The 20,192-nt window shown below is 46.7% G+C and overlaps 1 protein-coding gene across 3 annotated transcripts in view; it reads left to right on the top strand.

The window, feature by feature from the left end:
• Window positions 1-376: 376 nt before the first annotated feature.
• Window positions 377-20,192, top strand: part of STX18 (syntaxin 18) — a 123,113-nt gene continuing 103,297 nt past the window's right edge. The window contains exon 1 of one of the 3 annotated variants that reach the window (XM_045474568.1): window positions 377-717. In XM_045474568.1, coding sequence (XP_045330524.1) covers window positions 550-717 — 168 coding nt within the window. In that variant the 5' untranslated portion in view covers window positions 377-549. The remainder of the gene's footprint in view (window positions 718-20,192) is intronic. The other 2 variants (XM_045474566.1, XM_045474571.1) reach the window with 2 other exon arrangements.

The raw sequence follows: 20,192 nt of genomic DNA, 5'->3' as shown, positions 1-20,192 counted from the left end.
CCTTGCACACCTGCTCTACCCTAGCACTCATTGCACCCGGGAAGTCACCATGCACGTGCTTCTGTCCCCCGCAAGGTGAGTCCTTGAGGTCAAGGGTCAGGCTGGGTTGCCTCCAGGGCGCCCCAGACCCAGGTCCCCCACCCCGCGCGCGCGCGCGCGCGGCCGGCCCAGTCAGTGGAAGAGCCCAGAGAGGGGAGCCAGTCTTCTGGCTTCTCGATCCTCTCGCTCCCTCGGCCCGTCCGCCCCAAGCGGGACCTCTCCCTGCGGCCAAGCCCTTCGAGCTTTGCCGGGAGACGAAGAGGGCGCGGGGGCGCGCGCCGCAGGATCCAGGTCGCCGCGGTCGCGCGCGGGCAGAGCCCGGAACCTTTCTCCTCTCGCCGCGGTCAACCCGCGGAGGCCGGAACCTTTCTTCTCGCGTCGCGCTGGCGCCGGGCGTGGGGGGAGGCGTGCGGAGCCGGACCGGTCCCCCGGCGGCCGGGAGGGCGCACGCCGCCGTCGCAAACTGCTGACGTGGGCCGGCCGGGAAGGGGGTCGGGGGTGTGGGTCGCCATGGCGGTGGATATCACGCTGCTGTTCCGGGCCAGCGTCAAGACCGTGAAGACGCGCAACAAAGCCCTGGGAGTGGCGGTGGGCGGCGGGGCTGACGGCAGCCGCGACGAGCTGTTCCGCCGGAGCCCCCGGCCCAAGAGCGACTTCTCCAGCCGGGCGCGGGAAGTGGTGAGCTGGTTGCTATGGAAACGGCGGGCTGGCGAGGGGGGCGGGCCCGCGACGTGGACCCCAGACCCCAAACCGGCCCCTGGCCGGTAGTCGCTGTGTGAAGGAGTAGCCTGGAGAAAGTGGTCTGGAGTGGGGGACCGGAGAGCCGACAGCTGTCTTGGGAAAGGAACAGCCTCGTTTCGAGGGATGGGAAGGCATGTTGGGGAACTCGAAAATCTCTTGTCCGCAGAGTTCTCGGGCTGCCTTGCGAGGTATTGAGGCCGCCGTCTCTGCAGACTTGCACTCCGGAGACACTTCCCCACAGGCCTTTGCTTTTCTGTCGCAGCACCGACCACAGTGTATTCGCCTCTTCAGTTTGCTCGTCTCGTCCCTCTCTCCTTCCCCTTTCCCCTCCTCTTCCCCTTCCCGGCTCAGTGAGATCAAAGATCACATTCACCTGACCTCTCTCTTCGTCTTGCCTCCCGCTATCGGTTAAGGGCCCAAGCTAGGGATCAGTAGGGACCAGTCTTGATACTGTTTAGGATAGGATACTGTTTAGGTTTAGGATAATCCTTCACAAACACTCTGTTACAGTCCTCTAAACTCCTTTCTCTTTCCTGGACACAGCAGGCTTTCCTTCAGGAGAGCGGAAAACTTCTTGAGGGCGGGAGCAGTGACCTCAGAATCTCCAGTGCCCGACTCCTAGCACTGTTGAGTAAATGGTTTTTGAATAAATGAATGAGTGGACAAATGGTTGTCTTGTCTTCCACACTGAACAGGAAACTCTCTAAGTGGAGAGAGAATATTTTGCCCTGTTCACTGTTGTATCGTTGGCCCCAAAGGTGGATCTGGTGTACGTGGAGCTTGAAGCTTATACGATTCTGTCTGTCCCCTTTAAGAAATAAAAATACCGAAGCACAAGAAGAGGTTCAGAGCTTTGGAAGGGGCAGGTGAGGGGTCCTGAAAGTTAAACTTCATGAATTTCACGGTGAATCCACTTGTCTTTGGCATGCAGTCCGATCAGATCGATGCCTGGTCCTTTGTAGACACTCAGATAGTTTAAAATTTTTTTTTAACGTTTATTTATTTTTGAGACAGAGAGAGACAGAGCATGAATGGGGGAGGGTCAGAGAGAGGGAGACACAGAATCTGAAACAGGCTCCAGGCTCTGAGCTGTCAGCACAGAGCCCGACGCGGGGCTCGAACTCACGGACCGCGAGATCATGACCTGAGCTGAAGTCGGCTGCTTAACCGACTGAGCCACCCAGGTGCCCCAACACTCAGATAGTTTTAAATGAATCTCTATATGCATGAATTAATGTGTGGCAGCTTAATCAAGGGTCAGAAGGGGGATTGGGCCAGGTGAATACAGGTAGTCCATCAGTAAACATCTATTAAGCACCTGCTTTGTTACAGTGATACAATTTAAAAGGAATGGTGGAGGAGACGGTCACAAAACAAGTATCCTACAGCCTCATAGATACTGTGCAGGGTACAGAGGAGGATGTGGTCAGTTCTCCCTGAGGGCAAAGAAAGGCTTTGGAGAGTTGATGATGCCTGAAACAAATCTTTTTTTTTTTTTTTTTTTTCAACGTTTATTTATTTTTGGGACAGAGAGAGACAGAGCATGAACGGGGGAGGGGCAGAGAGAGAGGGAGACACAGAATCGGAAACAGGCTCCAGGCTCTGAGCCATCAGCCCAGAGCCCGACGCGGGGCTCGAACTCACGGACCGCGAGATCGTGACCTGGCTGAAGTCGGACGCTCAACCGACTGCGCCACCCAGGCGCCCCTGAAACAAATCTTGAAAGAGGAGTAGATGGTTCCAGTGTCAGAAGGTGGAGAATGGCATCTCAAGAGAAGAGATGCACAAAGATGTGGAAATAGGGAACTTCTATGCTCAGTTTATGTGTCCCCAGTGCGCGTCTACGTATTAAATCACATACAAATTAGGCGGTAGTGACATTTCAGATTTTTTTTGGAGGAACTTATCATACTGTCTGACCTCCAGTGAGTGAGGAATATGCCACTTTGCAATGCTATTGAATTGTTTTGATAAGCATTTGAGTGTGGCTGGAATGTGGGAACTTTGCTCTGCAGGCAGACAGATGTTATGTGGTAGAGAGTTCTAGAGAAGGAGCCAAGAGACCAGGTGGTTGTCTTAACGCTGCAACTATTAGCTGTACGAGGTTATGAAGCAAATTTTGTGGCTTTAGTTTATTTACCTGTAAATGTTCCCCCTTTTTTCCCCTTCAAACAGCAGAAGACTTTTAAACTGCATTGATCCCCTATTTATAGCAGATCAGAAGAGGGGCTTCTCAGGTTGAAATGAGAGGAAAGGACACTAGGACGTTCTCCCTCTGCCTCCCCCCAGTTTGGTCCAGGCTCTTCCTGAGGTTCCTCATGTGGAGTTGTTATCTGTGAAGGTCACCGTTTTGGGTTTTGGGCGGGCCCTGTCTAACTCTGAAATCACTGATTTATTAACACCGTGCTGATTTTGGATCGTGTTCAGGAGTAGGAGATACGCAGGTGGTGGGGACAAGACGCACAGTTAGGATGGAACCCTTATTGAGGTTAGGCCTTAGGCTTTTTCCCCGAGGGGATAAGAAGGTGCTTTAGGCTTTTGAATTAATGAGCCTCAGGGACAGTAACAGGACCCGGGCTGCTGAATTTCCTGTCACTGGAGGTAATTAAACAGAGGATGACTGCTTGTCAGAGATGTTCGAGAGGGTTTGGTTGCATGCCATTGGAAGTTCCATTTCTGAAATTTGAAGATGTGAGTAGGTGTTAAGGCTTGGAGAGTCAGTTAAGTGGGGACATAGGCTGCATTGTTTAGGACTCCTGCCCTTCCTGACGTAGGGAAAACATGCAATTTTTTTTTTTTTTTGCATTCTTTTGAGGAATTTTGATTTTATGTTGTAGTTGCTTGGTGTATTACCTCCTGTTCTTGCAACCATTCCCCCTACACCCTCTTCCCCCCAAATTTAGTATAGAGCAGGCGAGGGGGTGTCCTATACTCCTGCCACAATCAGATGTGTCAGAAGGCCGGCTGTTGTTTCGTTTGTCCTGGATTGTTTATACGTCAAAGTCTGGTCAATACCAGGAGCACGTACTCTGGTTCGGGGTTAGCTCTGGTCGTCAGACCTAAGGAACAGTAGCAGGTGATAGTAACATCTCTCATTGAATGCCTTCCTCGAAGCACTCGTGATCGTTTCTAAGATGCACGTTGCCGGCCAATTCTAGTTCTTCTCATTCCTGATGTCAGTTTTCCATCTTTCTGAATCGTCCTAGAGGTATTATCAAGATCAGTAAAACTGTATTGAAACTAGATTTTTAATTTACCCCATAGGCTGGTTTCGTCATCATTCCTTTAAGTATTTAACTTTTATGCTCAATTTTGTTGAATTCATGTATGCTCAATGCCTGTCTACCCATTAAATTACAGACAGTAATAACATTCCTATCTCGGGATGTGGTACTTGTAGCTGAAAACTCTCAATAATGATGAGTGTGCCACTTTGCGGGGGGAACCTCGCTAACTCATTTAGATTGTGAGGCGAGTGTGGGGGACCTTGGGAGTGGACAGAGCTCTGGGGCTTGGATTCAGAAGACGTAGCTTCAGATCTGGGTTCTGCTACGTAGAACTGGGTGACTTGGGCAAGTCCTCTTACCTGAGTCTCATTTTTCACTTCTATCACATGGGTATGATCATACCCTTCTGAACTCATAGGCTAATTACTGGCATCTTCTGAGACTATGTATCATAGGGAACCATAGTGATCATTAGTTCCCCCTTTGCCCCCCGCCTTCACCCCATGTAGGCCATTCAGATGTTTTCATCAGTGGCTCTAAGCTATATTCCCCAAACCGTTTAGCTTTCCTGTACTTGTCTTTCTTTCTCACAAAAGGGAACCAAGAAAGCTCACAGAGGAATCCGTGAAAATCCTGTGCAGGTACTAAGAGCATCGGTGGTGGAGACAGCAGCATTGCTGGTTAAGGTGGCACTCTTATCAGCAACGGCACATGTGTGGCAAGCAGGCATCCGTTCTTCTCTCTTCCTCCCTGTGACTGTGGAGGCCAGTGCTAATTTCCTAGTAGATCTTAGGGCTCAGAATCCTTTGCAGCACTGTGGCCGAGGCAGCCAATTGTTAGGCCTGACATTCAACTTGAAATCTACTTGGCCTCCTGCCTGATACAGAGTAAAAACAGAATCTGTATGCTTAAAGCAGAACCATGGACTTTGTCGTTAAGTACTTAAAAGGATCTTGCGTTCACGTTATTCGGGCTTCTCGTTTTGTCGGTGAGAGAAGTGATGCCCAGGCAAGTGACATGACTTGCTCAGAGTGATGGTAGCTGAGTCATAGGACTGAGCCAGAGGCAGAAGCCAGGTCCTTTGACCCTCGTGTGACGCTGTTTCCCACACTACATCCCAGCCAGTGGGAAGCACGGACCAGACCATCAGAAAACCTGTGCTGTTTACTACCAGGTCTGTAGTACAAGCAGGTAGGCCGCAGGCTCTTTCTGGGCCTCAGTTTCCACTGGTTACTCTGAGAGCTCAGATTACATGACTGCGATTTCTTGTAAAGCAAAGATGTTGTGATTCCATATAAGTAATAGCGACCCCGGGGCGCCTGGGTGGCTCAGTCGGTTGAGCGTCCGACTTCAGCTCAGGTCACGATCTCACGGTTCGTGAGTTCGAGCCCCGCGTCGGGCTCTGGGCTGACGGCTCAGAGCCTGGAGCCTGATTCCGATTCTGTGTCTCCCTCTCTCTCTGCCTCTCCCCCATTCATGCTCTGTCTCTCTCTGTCTCAAAAATAAATAAACATTAAAAAAAAAAAATAGCGACCCTGAGCTCTGGAAATTCTGTTTTCAGATAAGGCACGCAGATGAAGTTTTCTTTGTTGATTACATATTGCTTTTGTGAAAGCTACATGTCTTGTTTTCATTTAGAGTTTTTAAGGAACTGATTATCTTGAGTTTCTGGCTGAAAGTCAAAGTTCTTATAGTGGCCCAGAGCCGGCTGCTCTGGTCCCTGCTCCCTCTCTGACCTCACCTCTTCCTCCTCCCCCCTTCCTCGTGCTCACTGTGCTCCAGCTCCCCTGACCCCTTCGCTTTTCTCACTTGAACTGATGGGTTGCTACCTTAGGGCCTTTGTGTTTGTCGTTCCCTCCGTGTGGAACACTTTTCCCCTGGTTCTATGTGGTTTGATCTTCAGGTCTCTGTTCAAATGTTGCCTCAGTGAGACCTTCCTCGACTGCCCTGTATAAAGTAGCTTCCTTCTCCTGTCCCTCACTGTGCTTTATTCTTTTTGTTATCTAATGTGTTGTATCCATTTATTTATTGTGCGTCCACTGGAATATAAGCCTCCTGAGAACAAGGACTTTGTGTCGTCTACCCCTGAATCCATGGTTCTAGACAGTACAGGAACACCGGTACTCAATAAATATTTCTTGAATGAATGAAGAACTGTTAATCTACTGTGTCACTTTGCTGTCAGTTTTGGAGCTGGTTGACCTCTGTGCACATTCCAGTTCTAGAAATGTGTGATCCGAATATGATCCCTTCATATTACACAATATATATTCACACTTACTCCAGTGTCTGGAGTAAACATTAAATACTTTCTTTTATTATGACTACGATTCAGTTCCTATCTCAAGAAGTTTATAGTCTAGTGGAGAAGCAGACACGTACATAGTACAACAGCTCAGGTATGAGTCACACCTGTAACTTGCTCAGCATTGATTCCCCAGGTCCTCCTTGAGTCCTTTGAAATCACGCAGTTGACCTTGTGTGCCAGTGTAGGGACCCAGACCTTGAGCTGGGAGGGACCACCTGGATTATTATCCAGAGTAGCTGGAAATAGACATTATTCCAAGGATTGCGTGTAATACTTCCTAAACTGGGGATTTCAGTCAAGGGAACATTCTTCTTCTTTTATTATTTTTTTTTTCTTTTTTTTTTTTTTTAATTTTTTTTTTTTCAACGTTTATTTATTTTTGGGACAGAGAGAGACAGAGCATGAACGGGGGAGGGGCAGAGAGAAAGGGAGACACAGAATCGGAAACAGGCTCCAGGCTCCGAGCCATCAGCCCAGAGCCTGACGCGGGACTCGAACTCACCGCGAGATCGTGACCTGGCTGAAGTCGGACGCTTAACCGACTGCGCCACCCAGGCGCCCCTAGGGAACATTCTTCTAAGAAGCAGTGTCAGGCAACAGGTGCCGGGGTCATTGGAACCAGCGATACTGGAGATATGGCGAAACAGGACAGGAATATATCAGGAAACAGTACAGGTTTAGAATGGAGGCTGTAAACAGAACATGCGTTTTTAGAATCCTCTAGATTTTTTTCTTTTTTAGTACAGAAACCTTTTTGCGGATGAAATAAGGAACAGCTTGGGCTGAGGCTGGAGTCAGGGGCTAGGAAGAGAATGGTTTATTAGCCAGCCTGTCACTCTTCCACCCTTTTCTCTTCTCCTTGAGGAGCCCCTTGGGGAGCAAGCCTAAGACCCAGAGACACACTGGTTAAAAGCACCGCGTTGATGTTCTCCAAGGCCTCTTCTAGCTTCAGGATACTGTGCTTTTAGGGATCGTGTTAACCGAGCGTGTACCGTAAGCAGAGCTCCGTGCTGGAGACCTGTGGTATTGAGAGCCCCCGTGGGTTGCACCTCTGACTTGTTCCCAGAACTTACGACGACTGCAGCTTTTGGAATTCCCTTTATTCAATAATTCATCTACTCCCTCGTCCTCCCTCAACATTGAACACCTAATGTGTGTCAGGAATTGTGAGGACACAAAAAGCTCTGGGACCCGTGTCTCAGGCCTTCAGAAATACAGATGAAGGAAAACTAAATCTCCTTGAGGGGCAGTTAGCAGAAGACCAGCCTGGACCTTGAAGGACAAGAGCTATTCCGCCAGACAAAGGAAGGGTGATAAATCACGTTCCAGGCAGAGGGAAGAGGGTGAGCAGAGGCGCAGAGGCACAACAGCAGGGTGATGGGGGAGCAGAGGCAAGACTGCGGTGGAGGGGCCCTTCCCTGGAAGAGCCCTGGGTGAGGGTCAGGGTGGCAGGAGATGACGCTTCACCGGACTGGATAGAGCAGGGGGGCTGCATCTGGCCTGCTGCCAGTTTTTTAAATGAAGTTCATGTGTTTATTGTGAGAGAGAGAGAGCGAGAGGGAGCACGGGCACATGGGGGAGGAGCAGAGAGAGGGAGAGAGAGAATCCTGAGCAGGCTCCACACTGTCAGCCCGAGGCCAGATGTGGGGCTCAATGTCATGAGCCATGAGATCACGACCTGAGTGGAAACCAGGAGTACGAGGCTTGCCCGACTGAGCCCCCCGGGCACACCCCCGCCCCCTCTTGCTGCCTGTTTTTGCAAATGAGGTTTTATTGCAGTGTGACCACCTGCATTGTGTACATGGAGGCCGTGGATGCTTTGGGGCTAGAGTGGCAGGGTTGTAGTGTATACAGGCCTGCAAAGCCCCAAACGTCTTCCCTCTGGCCCTTTAAGGAAAGTTGGCCCCTCTTGGGTGAGAGCACGGGCAGCAGTGCTGCACAGTTTGAACTTCGTGCTCTGAGCTACGCAAGCAGGGACCTGACGTGATCGTATTTGTGTTTTAAAATACCCAGCCATATTGAGGATGGGTTTGGAATGTAACAGGACTGACCTAGAAGGGCTAATTAGGTTGCAGGACGTCAGGAGAAAGTGGGGAAGCCAGTGGCAGTAGGATGGACGGGCGTGGATGCATAAAGTAGATGTGTAGGAGGTAGTAAGGAGTGGGGTTAGAAAGAGGAAGAAGTCGAATAATTCCCAGCTTTCTGGTTGAAAAGTTAATAGACATCACAGTAATTTTGTGTTGTTTTCAAAGAGTGGAATGCCAGTCGTGCCTTCTTCTTTCAGTTCTAAACAAGAGACTACATCCAAGGAGCCTAATGGACTTTGGAGTTTTGTTGAAACAGCAAGTGGTAGATAGGTCCTCAATGGCAGTGCTTTCTGATAAATCTGGGTTGGAGAGCATAGCTGGAACCCAGCGGGGTCCTCCCGCTTCGTCATGTTTCGATCTTGGAGATTGTTGAGTCTACAAAATAGGCACCCGGTACTTATGGTCGGTCAGCTGTACTGAGGTGTGCAGTCGACCTCAGACCCAGCAAACGCTGGGCTGGGCCTTGTCGTGGTGAGAAGTGGAAGAAGGCGGGCCAGCCTCACGGGCTGCAGGTGGGAGCCGAGACTTGGTTGGGCTCCTTTCGATGCCAAGTTCTTATGCAGAGTTCTGTTCCCCCCAGTTGTGCCTTCTTCGTTCTTTGAAGAAATTCATCTTGGTGGTGATGATCGTATCACATATTACAGAAGCATGGTTCTCAGGGATAGTCGGTTGCTTTTCTCCTTCATCCCAAGAAAACTCTAGAATGGGTTCCCTCTTTCCTCCGTTTCTAGTTGGCAGGTCACCAATAGTTTAGTGTACCTACAAGGACAGGACTGCTGAAAACGGGTCCCCCGAGGATGACTTTTTAAAAAATGTTTTATTTATTTTTCGAGAGAGTGAGCACAGGCAGGAAAGGGGCAGAGAGAGAAGGGGACAGAGGATCTGAAGCAGGCTCTACACTGACAGGGAGATAGCAAGGAGCCCGATGCCGGGCTTGAACTTGCAAACTACGACATCATGACCCGAGCTGAAGTTGGACGTTTAACCGACTGAGCCACCCAAATGAGGATGACATTTTTAATGAATTCTCCTTTCCAGGTTCTGGCTGTCTTTTGTAGGCTTGAGAACTACATTTGTCAATATATTGAGGACGGAACCGTGTATCAGGACAGATATCAACCAAGCTCACATCAACTTGTGTAAAAAGTTAATTTGCTGATTTATTTTGACTACTGTAACTAGTACTCAGGAGGATACAAATTTTGGAAAATCAATCCTTTTGGGGCTTCTGCTTTAGGTTAGGAACTCTGTTAAGGACTTTACATGCCTGATCTCATTTATCTTTTATCTTTTGGGGAGGATAGATATACAATATTATTAAGTGAGTTTGCAATATTGATACATGAATAATATTCTAGAATTCATACAAACTTGATGTTTGAGGTTTCTTATTACGTGGAAATCTACATGGGCTCCCTCTGGTGGGCAGAGTATCAGTGAAATCGACAGTGGTTAATTACGGATTGTATATGAAAAACTTACTCTGTTTTCTAAGACATACAAGGTTTAAAATTGGCTTAAAAAGAGGTCCCTTAAGAACCAGTCTAAAAGAAAGTGAATACACCAGAGGAAGGGAAGGGTGGTGGGTTGAATGAGCTCCTAGAACTCAGGTAGGAAAAGCCCGCAGCCCAGTTGCAATTTTAAATTCTGTAGTAGTTTTTTCTTCCTGACCTCAAAGTGTGTAAATACTAGACTTTGCTAGCTCCTGCTTGCCACAATCTAATGTATGGCTATTTGTCAAAGCTTTCTGTTAGAGCACAGAAGCTCTCCTTAACCAAGAGAGTAAATCTTCATTTCACAGTATTGTACACATTCTTGTTCACTTTTTAGTTAGATGATAAGAAAACCCTGGTAAACGAACATTTGCCTTTTATACTCTAAATAGAAGTGACAGACTGCAGCGTATCTTTCTCCAGAATTGAGAAAGGAATCAAAAAGCATAGGTTTTGAATTATAAATACTTTTGGACTTTGTCATTAGTTAACTTTGAGATCTTCGAGAACTCACCTAACCTCTTTTTTTGTTTTTGTTTTTTCTCATTTTTCTTATTTGTTTAATGGGAGTTCTGGCTCGATAATCCTTAAGGACCTTTTTGACAGGATGGTTCCAGGATTCAGTACTCTTCTTTCTGTAAGTCCCAGGATATATCTTAAAATGCAAAAATTTTGCAGTGACAACTGCTCAATCAATGCCTTGTGTTACTTTCCTCTTGAGTTCCTACCTACTCACAATTTTTCATTTCGATGAGAAGATGAGTTTTGTTTTTCACAGCTGGCATTTGGTATGTTTCTACAAATGCATTTGATTTGATAGTGATTATATACTCTTCTTATAATGGGATGCTATCAGCAAGATACGTTTTTGACGTTCACTAATTATTTTAAAATCTGACTATGAAAGTAGTAAGTGCTTGGGGCGCCTGGCTGGTGGTGGAGCCTGTGACTCCTGATCTCGGTGTTGTGAATATGAGCCCCGTGTTGGGTGTAGAGATTACTTAAACATAAAATCCTTAACAACGAAAAGTAGTACTTGCTCATTAAACAGAATAAAGAAGAAAATAAAGTTCACAGATAATACTCCTGGCCAGGAGTAATAGCCCCTATTACAGTCTTGTATATTTTTCCAGATATTTTTCCTATTAAACAAAAAGAATTTTTCTATACTGGTGTTAGTCTTTTTTGCCCCTTTCTTGCCTTTTTTCCTTAACAGTATTGTGAACATTTTTCTATGTCAGTGTAGATTGTGTTCAATTTATTTGACTGCATAGCCATTAAAAGTAGTTTCATATAACTTACTTACCTGAACCCCTACTGAAATATTTGAGCCACTTTTAGTTTATCATACTTTTATTTTTTATTTTTTTAAATGTTTATTTATTTTGCGAGAGAGAGAGAGAGAGAGAGAGAGAGAGGGAGGGAGGCAGGAAGGGAGGGAGGGAGGGAGGGAGGGAGGGAGAAGGAGCAGGGGAAGGGCAGAGAGGGCGAAAGAGAGAATCCCAAGCAGGCTCCATGCTGTCAGCACAGAGTCCAGTGCGGGGCTTGAAGTCATGAACTGTGAGATCTAGACCTGAGCCCAAATTAAGAGTCAATCACTTAACCGACTGAGCCACCCAAGTGCCCCCAGTTTATAACTATATTAAACAAATAGTGTATTTTTACCAAATTTGTTTCAAATTTATAATCTCTTAAAAAGGTAAAAAATACAGGGACACCAGGGTCGCTCAATCGGTTAAGTGTCCAACTCTTTATTTTAGCTCAGGTCATGATCTCACAGTTTGTGGGATTGAGCCCCGTCCACACTGACAGTGGCTCCTGCTGGGGATTCTCTCTTCCCCTCTGTCTGCCCCTCCCCTGCTAGCTCCCAAGCACGCTCCATCATTCTTTCTTTCAAAATAAACAAACATGAAAAAGGTAAAAACTATGTCAATTCACTTGTTGTCTGCTTAATCTTTTCTCAAATAGAAAAAATTCAGTGTCATTTAATGTTTGGATGTCCTAATATTGATACAAGGAATATTAGAGTTTATTATCAGTGCTGGGGAATATAGAAGGGGGTAGCTGATAGGGGTAGTAGGAAAGGCTTTTAAGTGGGAGCAGAGCCGTGGAGAACAAGTGAAATTGGGTAGGTGGTGGGTGTGAGCACGTTGTACATCAGTGACGGGAAACTGGCTGATTGGGCCAGTGGGGCTGCTTTGTCTGCACTGTGAAACAAGCTGGGGGAGGCGCTTTCTGGCCCAACCACAGAGGCCCCCGGTGCTTCTGTGCACCATAAACGTACTAAATCAATGGCCAGCCTGTATCTAATTAATGACCACTTAAAATCCAATGAAAACATGTACAGTAGTAACAAAAAGCATTTCTAGAAGCAATCTTAATGAGAAATGGAAATGTCCCATTTGAAGAAAACTTCAAAATTTTGGGGACAGATACAGAAGACTTGAATAAACAGAAACACATATTGTGTACTGGAAGAGAAGAAAAAGTGTTATAAAGACATCAATTATTCCTAAATTGATTGGTAGGTTTAGTGCAGCTTTCAACAAAATTCCAACAGAACTGTTTTGAGAGGAGCCTGTAAGTGGTCCTGAAATGCACCTAGAAAAAAAGATGTGAGAATAATTTTGAAGAAGAGTAGGGGTGTGTGTGTGTGTGTGTGTGTGTGTGTGTGTGTGTGTGTGTGTTGGGGTGGGGATACTGGTTTTGCCAGATAATAAAACATTTTAGAGACAAAAAAATAATATATGTGTTTGTAGATTGATCAGTGAAGCATATTAGGCTAGATGTATAACCTTTGATAAAAGAGGTAAATCAGTAAGAAAAAGGAGGTTTATTCAGTGATGATTCAGGATAATTGATTAGCACTTTGAAAACAAAGAAGGATTTTTTGTTGTTGTTTTTTGGTCCTTATCTCTTATTGTACATACAATACGTTAAGATATATTTCTAGGTGAACTAAAGATTTCATTGTAAAAGCAAAACTGAAGAAAATAAAAATGAGTATGAGGGGCGCCTGGATGTCTCAGTCAGTTAAACATCCAACTTCGGCTTGGGTCACGATCTCATGGCTCGTGGGGTTCGAGTCCCACGTCGGGCTGTGTGCTGACAGCGCGGAGCCTGGAGCCTGCTTTGGAGTCTGTGTCGTCCCCCCCCCCCCCCCCCCGCTCCTCCCCTGCTCTCTCTCTCTCAAGAATAAATATTAAAAAAACTTTTTTTTAAATGAATGAATATGTTGTCTTCTAGAAGTGTGAGGTCTTTGAGTTTAAAAATTGCCAGCAAAAGTTTCAATAATAATAAAGGTGACGATTGTGAAGATGATTGTGATGGCAACTGTCACAAGTGCTTTATAAAAGAGACACCATGGCAGTATTCCCAAGCACAGGGAAGTTATTAGGGAAATATGGCACAATGCAGAGCAGGCCATGGCATGAGTGAAACTGCTGACCATTTTAGGTTAAAAGAGTTACTGCCAACACTAGATGTAATTAAAACTATGTATATAGAATTTAAAAAAATCCTCTAGGTATGGAAATAGTGATCAGAAGGGAATACACCAAAAGGTAACCATGGCTGTTTCTGGGAGATGGGACTCCAGGTGACTTCTGCGTCTATCATCCCGGATTTCTTTAATGAGCACAGATTTCTTCTGAAATGAAAAGGAAAGGGCGCCTGGGTGGCTCCGTCGGTCAAGCCTCCAGCTTCAGCTCAGGTCACGATCTCACGGCTCGTGGGTTTGAGCCCCGCATTAGGCTCGGTGCTCACAGCTCAGGGCCCGGAGCCTGCTTCCGATTGTGTGTCTTCGTCCTCTCTCTCTGCGCCTCCCCACTCGCACTCTGTCTCTTTCAAAAATAAACATTAAAAAAAGAAGATTAAAAAAGTAAAACAGAAAAAGCAAAACTCCCCGCAGATGAATTTTTATTTGCTGTGGTAGGAAATGGAGAAAAATTAGTATCTTTTGATTAGAAAAATCATGAATAAGCAGTATCTGATTATACATTAAATGCAGAGCGGAGGGGGCCCCTATTTAAAGGAAGCCTGCGCTAAAACCTTTTGTAAAGGGAGTAATTTTCCTGTAAGTCAGCTGGATTTTCGATCGGACTTTCTTAACCTGTACAAGAAAATCATCCACAAATGTTGCGTTGATGTTTTACCTTTCTGGTTGTCATTCTACAAACTCAGAAGCGGTAATAATAGCTACCACTTGCCGAGCAACTATTCTACCTGGCGCTGCGCTCCCAGCGCTACAGCTTAGTCGACTGTCCTTAAGTTAGGCTCCTTTACTCCTGGAGAGACCAAGGTTCACAAGGTTAAGTGGCCTGCCCAGGATGGTGTCAGCGCGTGGGCCGGGTCCCTGGGACTCCCTGCTACGTCTCCAGGCTCTGAATGCTCGCCGGCTGTGCACACCGGGAGTGCTGTTCCAGGCCTTGGCCTTCCGCAGGTCCGCTCTCTGGAGGTTTTCTCCTTGGCGTGTTGTCACATCATCTGCTGTCTTTAGGAGCACATTTTGGTGCATAAATCATATATATTTGAAAGTCCCTGACTCCCTCGTGGGGGAAATACAGCTGCCTCCAAACCTTTTTTTTTTTTATTTATTTATTGACAATTACCCAGTGACCATACATCTCTTGTAAGGCAGTGTTGAGGTATGTTTTGGGGGAAAAGACTAGAAGGTTTATGGTTTTAAATAGTAAAGTCACTGAGAAGGAAGGAGACCCAGTTTTTACATTACAGATACTTGAAAAATTGCTAATTCCGTTCTTTGGTCTGAAGCACTAGTTAGTGATTTTGTTTCTTCGTTCAGTAGTTAGTCCCGTGGAGGACTCCAGAGCTGAGATGGCCTCAGAATTACCCCGGTGAGGCAGGGGGTGAGGCCTGTAAAACCACGGTAGTGGTCAGCCGTTGGACGTGGGCTTGCCCCGGGGAGGCCCCCTGAGGGTGAAGCAGCTTCCTTCTGCTGAGGGCAGTTCCTTAGAGAGACTTAGCTGTGAGCCATCAGCAGGCAGTTCTGGAAGTTGGGGGAATGAGGGCCTCGATCCTGGAGGCACACTTCTGCCACACCATCTTTTGGGGTTGTTGTGAGGAGTGAATGAGATACTGTGTGTTAAGCTGCTCGCAGTGTATCTGGTACCTCATAGATCCTCATTCAAATAAAGCAACTACTTTATGACCAGCTTATATTTGTTGAGTATCTGCCTGTGAGTTAGGAAGGCGTTGAGATTGCTGTTGAGGATAGAAGGTGAAAGAGACTTCCATTTGGCCCTCAGATGCTTACACTCTGGAAGGGGGCATTCGAGTCATTCATTCAGTGGATATTTATTGAGCATCTATTACAGGCTGCACACTGTCTTTCGCACTAGGGATGGAGCAGAGATAAGACGGAATCGCTGCTGTCATGGAGGTTATGTTCCCGTGGGAAACTTACAGTAAATAAGTAAACATATCTAAAATACCTGGGTAGCGATAGGTACACACGTAAGTGTAAGACACGTTCATAATTCTAGAAGTCCTCCGTTGAGGAACTTCAAGAATTAAAAGGACAGAGATGGCTACTTCTGGGTAGGGTTGAGGAGAGACTTCGTGGAGGAGGTGACCTTTAGGTGGGCCTCGAAGGTTTTGCACACGCAGAGATGGAGAAAGGCAGGACAGAACATGTGACAGAGGCCCCAAGGGAGGGAAAGCACAGGATGGTAAAATCCCCAGAAAAGCTGAGTTTAACCGAAGGAGTGAGAAATCGGGAATGGAGTGTGCCCTGTCTTGTCCTTTGGCCCTTCCAGATCCATTCTCTACCTTTTCCATGCTGTTCTTGCCCGAGGAGGCTGATTTTTACGGAGCGCTTGGCTGGGCTTCCTTGTTCTCTGGCTTCTGATAGGGTTCAGCCAGGGGGCGGTCCAGCAAGAGATTGGAGGGCTAGGAGAGAGAAGGCTTGACTTTGGATCCATAGTCCTGACTCGGTTTAGATGTCTGCCCGACAGCCCTAGAATTTTCTCCTTGTGTATATCAGGCATCTGTGGGGTAGGATGGGGTTAGTCACTAGGCTGGTACCAGCTAGCAACAGACAGGATCGCACTGCAGCCCCACTCAGGGCTGGCCCTGAAAGACAGCGACAAAGGGCATTCCTTCCCCATGGGCAGAACCTTGTACGATTCATCCCTACCTTTCAATTTAAGGTGGTTTTCCTGGGAGATACAGTTTTCTCTCTCTCTCTCCCCCTTTGTAGCTCAACACCGCAGTAGGGAGCAGGCAAGAATTTTAGACTCAGACACATTTTCTCTTAGTGATTTGGCAGTTCATACTTCTCTTCCAAATATGACCTGAAAGGTTAGAGGTGGTAAATGGCTCTTATGGCATTTTGACTATAAATCTGAACTGGAAGAGAATCTGTAACCCATTATCAGATTCTGAATCAAGCTGCCTTGTCCTTCTCCTGTTTCGGTTTCAGTGGAAATGTGTGTTTTTATTCTGTCAATGGACAGTTTACATACCTAATATACCTGATATTTAAAGGGAATTATACAACGAATACTTGATGTGAAAGGGACCAGTTAAATACTTTAACTCCAAGGGATTTCATTAAAGTAATAAGGAAATTACATTTAATTTTAAATGGTAGAAAGATTTTTTAATGTTATTGCTATTAAGCATCTATTACGCACACTCAGCCCATTTTTTTTTTTTTTTTTTTGCAAACGAATTCCCAAAGCACAATTCATCTTTATACAGGTGGGAAGGAAATACTCTTGCAAAATATGTAGTTTGATGTTGTCTTCTTAGCTGTGGAGAGAAGCATACTTTTCCAAAGAATAGAATGTGATGGTTGATTGGAAACTTTTGGAGTTACAGGCTCTTAGTTCTACCTCTTGAAATAAGAAAATATATATAAATGGGTCCCCAGATGAAGGCGTGGTGGGGTATTTTATAGCCCTAATTGACTCCAGACATAGAGGCTGTGATTTGTAAGCAAGCAGTGACAAGAGGAAGTTAAATCAAAATTAAATTAAGGGAAAGGAGGAAAAAAAAGAGATATCAAGGAGAGGTGATGAATTTTCTGAAAGCTTCTAAATACCTATCTGTGGGTAAGTGGGAAATCTGTGACTATATCTCAGTTATGTCAAAAGATGAAATCTGGAAACATTTCAGTCCTAAAAAAGATCTTTTCTCTTTTTAAAAAGCCTTTTTTTTCTCTTCATTACTTGGTACCGTTCACTCAGTACGGGCATATTTGCTTCTATACTTTTCCGTGACTCAAACCGGCAACACAAATCAGTGTCTCCCATGATACACATGAAGTGATATTTTGGGAGGATTGGTTTTTCTTGTTTACATTTTGGGATTTTATTGTTGTTCCAGCTTGTGTAAATAAAATTCTCGGAATGAGAGCCTACCAGACACTGGTCCACGCGGAGCACCATTTTTGCAGCTGTGTCTGTCGGTCCCCCCTTTCCTAGCCTCCCCAGCCAGTTAATTCTCGGCCCGAGAGAGGAGAGAGGACGGGGGCTGGCTTCTAGTCCCCATCACATCGCGCAGAGCGCCGTGTGGAGTTTCACACATATTTGCGAAACGGATGAAGTGAGTAAACGCCTGGTGCTTCCCGCGCTCTCGTCCATTCTCCTCCATGTGGGTTCAGAGCCTCGCCATTTTGAGCCTGAGCCGAGATGATGCAACCATTCTGAGCCCCCATCTCCCTTGCAGCCCAGCCGCTGTGCAGAGAACGCTGTTTTCATCAGGTTACTTTGCTCAGAAGCATTCAGTACTGCTCACTCCCCACACAGTGAATTTGGTTATTTGGCCAGCGTTCAAAGGCCCTTATAAAGCTGGTACTACCCGCTTTTCCGTTTTTACACCCTACACTTCCTTGGTCATCCCGCCGGCTTTAAACCAGCCTCCTCCGCTTTCTTGCCTCCTTTTTTGGCTCCTGCTGTTTCTCTTGCTTGGATGGCTCACCCCCCTTCACTCAGATTCTACCCATCTTCAAAGGCACATTCTCTCCTCTCCTAGTCTCTTTCTTCTGAAATCAAAGCATTTGCTCATTAAGCAAGGCACTCCGGCCGGCCGTGGCACCTTCGCCGTACCGTTTTGGGTTCTCATTTAATGATCGCATCGTTGCCTAACCTTCTAAGTGCTGTTGCGCCGTCTCCGAACCCTGTTGCTTGCTTTTGGGTGTGGGGGATGGAGAAGGAGAGGTGGGACTCTGATTTGACGCTTCTCGGCATTTCACCTCGTGGCACCACAGCCTTGAGATGGGGCAGTGACTCGGTCATTGGTTTTGTGTTCCGGGGCCTAGGTCCGCGCCTGGCCCACAGTGGGGACTCGGTACGTGGAATGTGAGTAAACGCATAGAAGGCATTCTCGAATATGTGTTTACTACTTTGACTGGAAACTAAAGTAATCAACGTAGGTGATTTTCCATCTTTTAAAAGCCATAGAAAACCCAGTTTTTAATTTAGCTTTTTTTTTCGTCATTAACAGTTCTCCCTCCAGCACTTCTTCCTTTCGCCTGCCTCAGCTTTGGACTGAAATGTAAATCAATTTCCCCTAATTCTTTTCCCTGTGAAATTGGAGAGCAGCTGCTTAGTCACCTCCTTATAAATAACCCTTCACCAAGTTAAATTGCCTCTAGGACTTGCTTTCTCCAGATTAAATTATCCCACAGCCTTTTCTTTTTCTCATAAAGGCCTTTTTAAAAAGAAACATTTGTTATTTTTTTATTTCTTTTTCTAGCTCTTTATAAAACTTTATTCTTTTCATAAGGGGCTCACAGGCAACCCCTTACGAGGGCCTGGTTGCTGCCGCCTGGCATGGCGGGCACCCTGAGTCTCTCTCTTACCTGTGTGTGGGGCACCGTGTTGACGGTTCCCATCGCCTGTCAGGTTTAACTTGCTGCCACTCTCACCCTTTGTTCTGCCTCGTTTTCCTGTGCATTCCTTCAAACGTGTCGCTTGATTTTCTTCCCAGAAACCCTAGCTTACTGTATCAGCAGCCTTAAGGCTCCAAGTTACAGACAACCCAGTGTGGATTTGCTTAAACGATCACGGGAATGTATTGATTTATACCACACTCGAAAAGTCTCGTGGTATGACTTCACCTCCGGCATGGCTGGACCCAGGGGACACGACAGTGTCACCAAAGGCCTGGCTTTTCTCACCCTCTCTGTTCTGCCGTTCATGGTGTTAGCATCTCGCTTAGGGCACCTCCCAGCTCTTGCTTCACACTGGCCAGAAAGCTGTAGTCCTTGCAGACTTTGCTTCCCGTACTGCTCTATCCAGGGAAGGAGAGGGGCCCGGTCCGTGTAGTATCCGTCAGAATCTTGGAATTGACTCGCAAGCCTATTTTTAAATCCATCCCTGTCCCCAAGGGGAGAGGACGTACTCTTAGTTTGGCTTTTACTTAGGACCCAGCCCTGCAGCTGGAGCAGTGTCCCTTCCACCCGATTCGTATAGCTGAGAGTAGGGGAAGGATGATTTCCAAGGAAGTTCGGGGAGCTCTTTCCAGGAGGAGGAGAGCGGCGGATATGGGTGGCCAACAATAAAGGTACTTGCACTCGAGATTGTGCCCTTCCACTCCGCCTTAGATTTTTAATATCACTTGAAATGGAGGGTATCTCTGAGAATGAATTCTTTCATTTCCTCACTCGCTATTTATCGAGCCTCCAGCATACATCACGAATGCAGCCAGGTATCAGGCAGGCAAACGTGAGTGAGACTGGGAGAAACTCATAGTCTAGTGAAAAGAGAGCCCCAGGGGCAAATAATTACAGCACGTGGTGATAATTGCTGTTCTCAAAGTATGTATGGATCTGGAGGTGGAAGTGAAGACCGCTTCACTTGGGAGGGGCTGAAGGGGGAAGGGCTTCCCAGGAGAGGTGAGTCTTGAGCTGAGCCTTGAAGGAGAATAGAACGGGAAGGGAGGGGCATTATCCCGAAGGCCATGGTGAACTAGAAAAGGTTGGGGCCGGGGACGGACACGGTCAGGTACGGATTTTGGAAGGATCCTACTGCTGGCCATTGGTGGACTCGGCAGAGGTGAGGAGGAAGACCGCTTGAGCTGGCACCGCCTCCGCGTGTCCTCGAGACGCAGTGAAGGCCCGAGCCGAGCCGGTGACCGTGAGGACAGAGGACAGATCCAAGGTCTGTTTGACAGGATTTGGGACTTGTTAGATGTAGGAGATGAAAACCAGTGGGTCCTAGACTACTTCGAGGTTTTAATTGTGGGTGACTAGGCGGGTGGCCAGAATGAGTGCGGTTTTATAGTTATTTGAGGTGCCTGCTTAAAAGCCAAGGGACACATATTTGGCAGT

This window comes from Leopardus geoffroyi, chromosome B1 (assembly GCF_018350155.1).
Source record: "Leopardus geoffroyi isolate Oge1 chromosome B1, O.geoffroyi_Oge1_pat1.0, whole genome shotgun sequence".
Lineage (NCBI taxonomy): Eukaryota > Metazoa > Chordata > Mammalia > Carnivora > Felidae > Leopardus > Leopardus geoffroyi.
The sequence above is the reverse complement of the archived record's forward strand: the minus strand, read 5'-3'. Positions and strand labels throughout refer to the sequence as shown.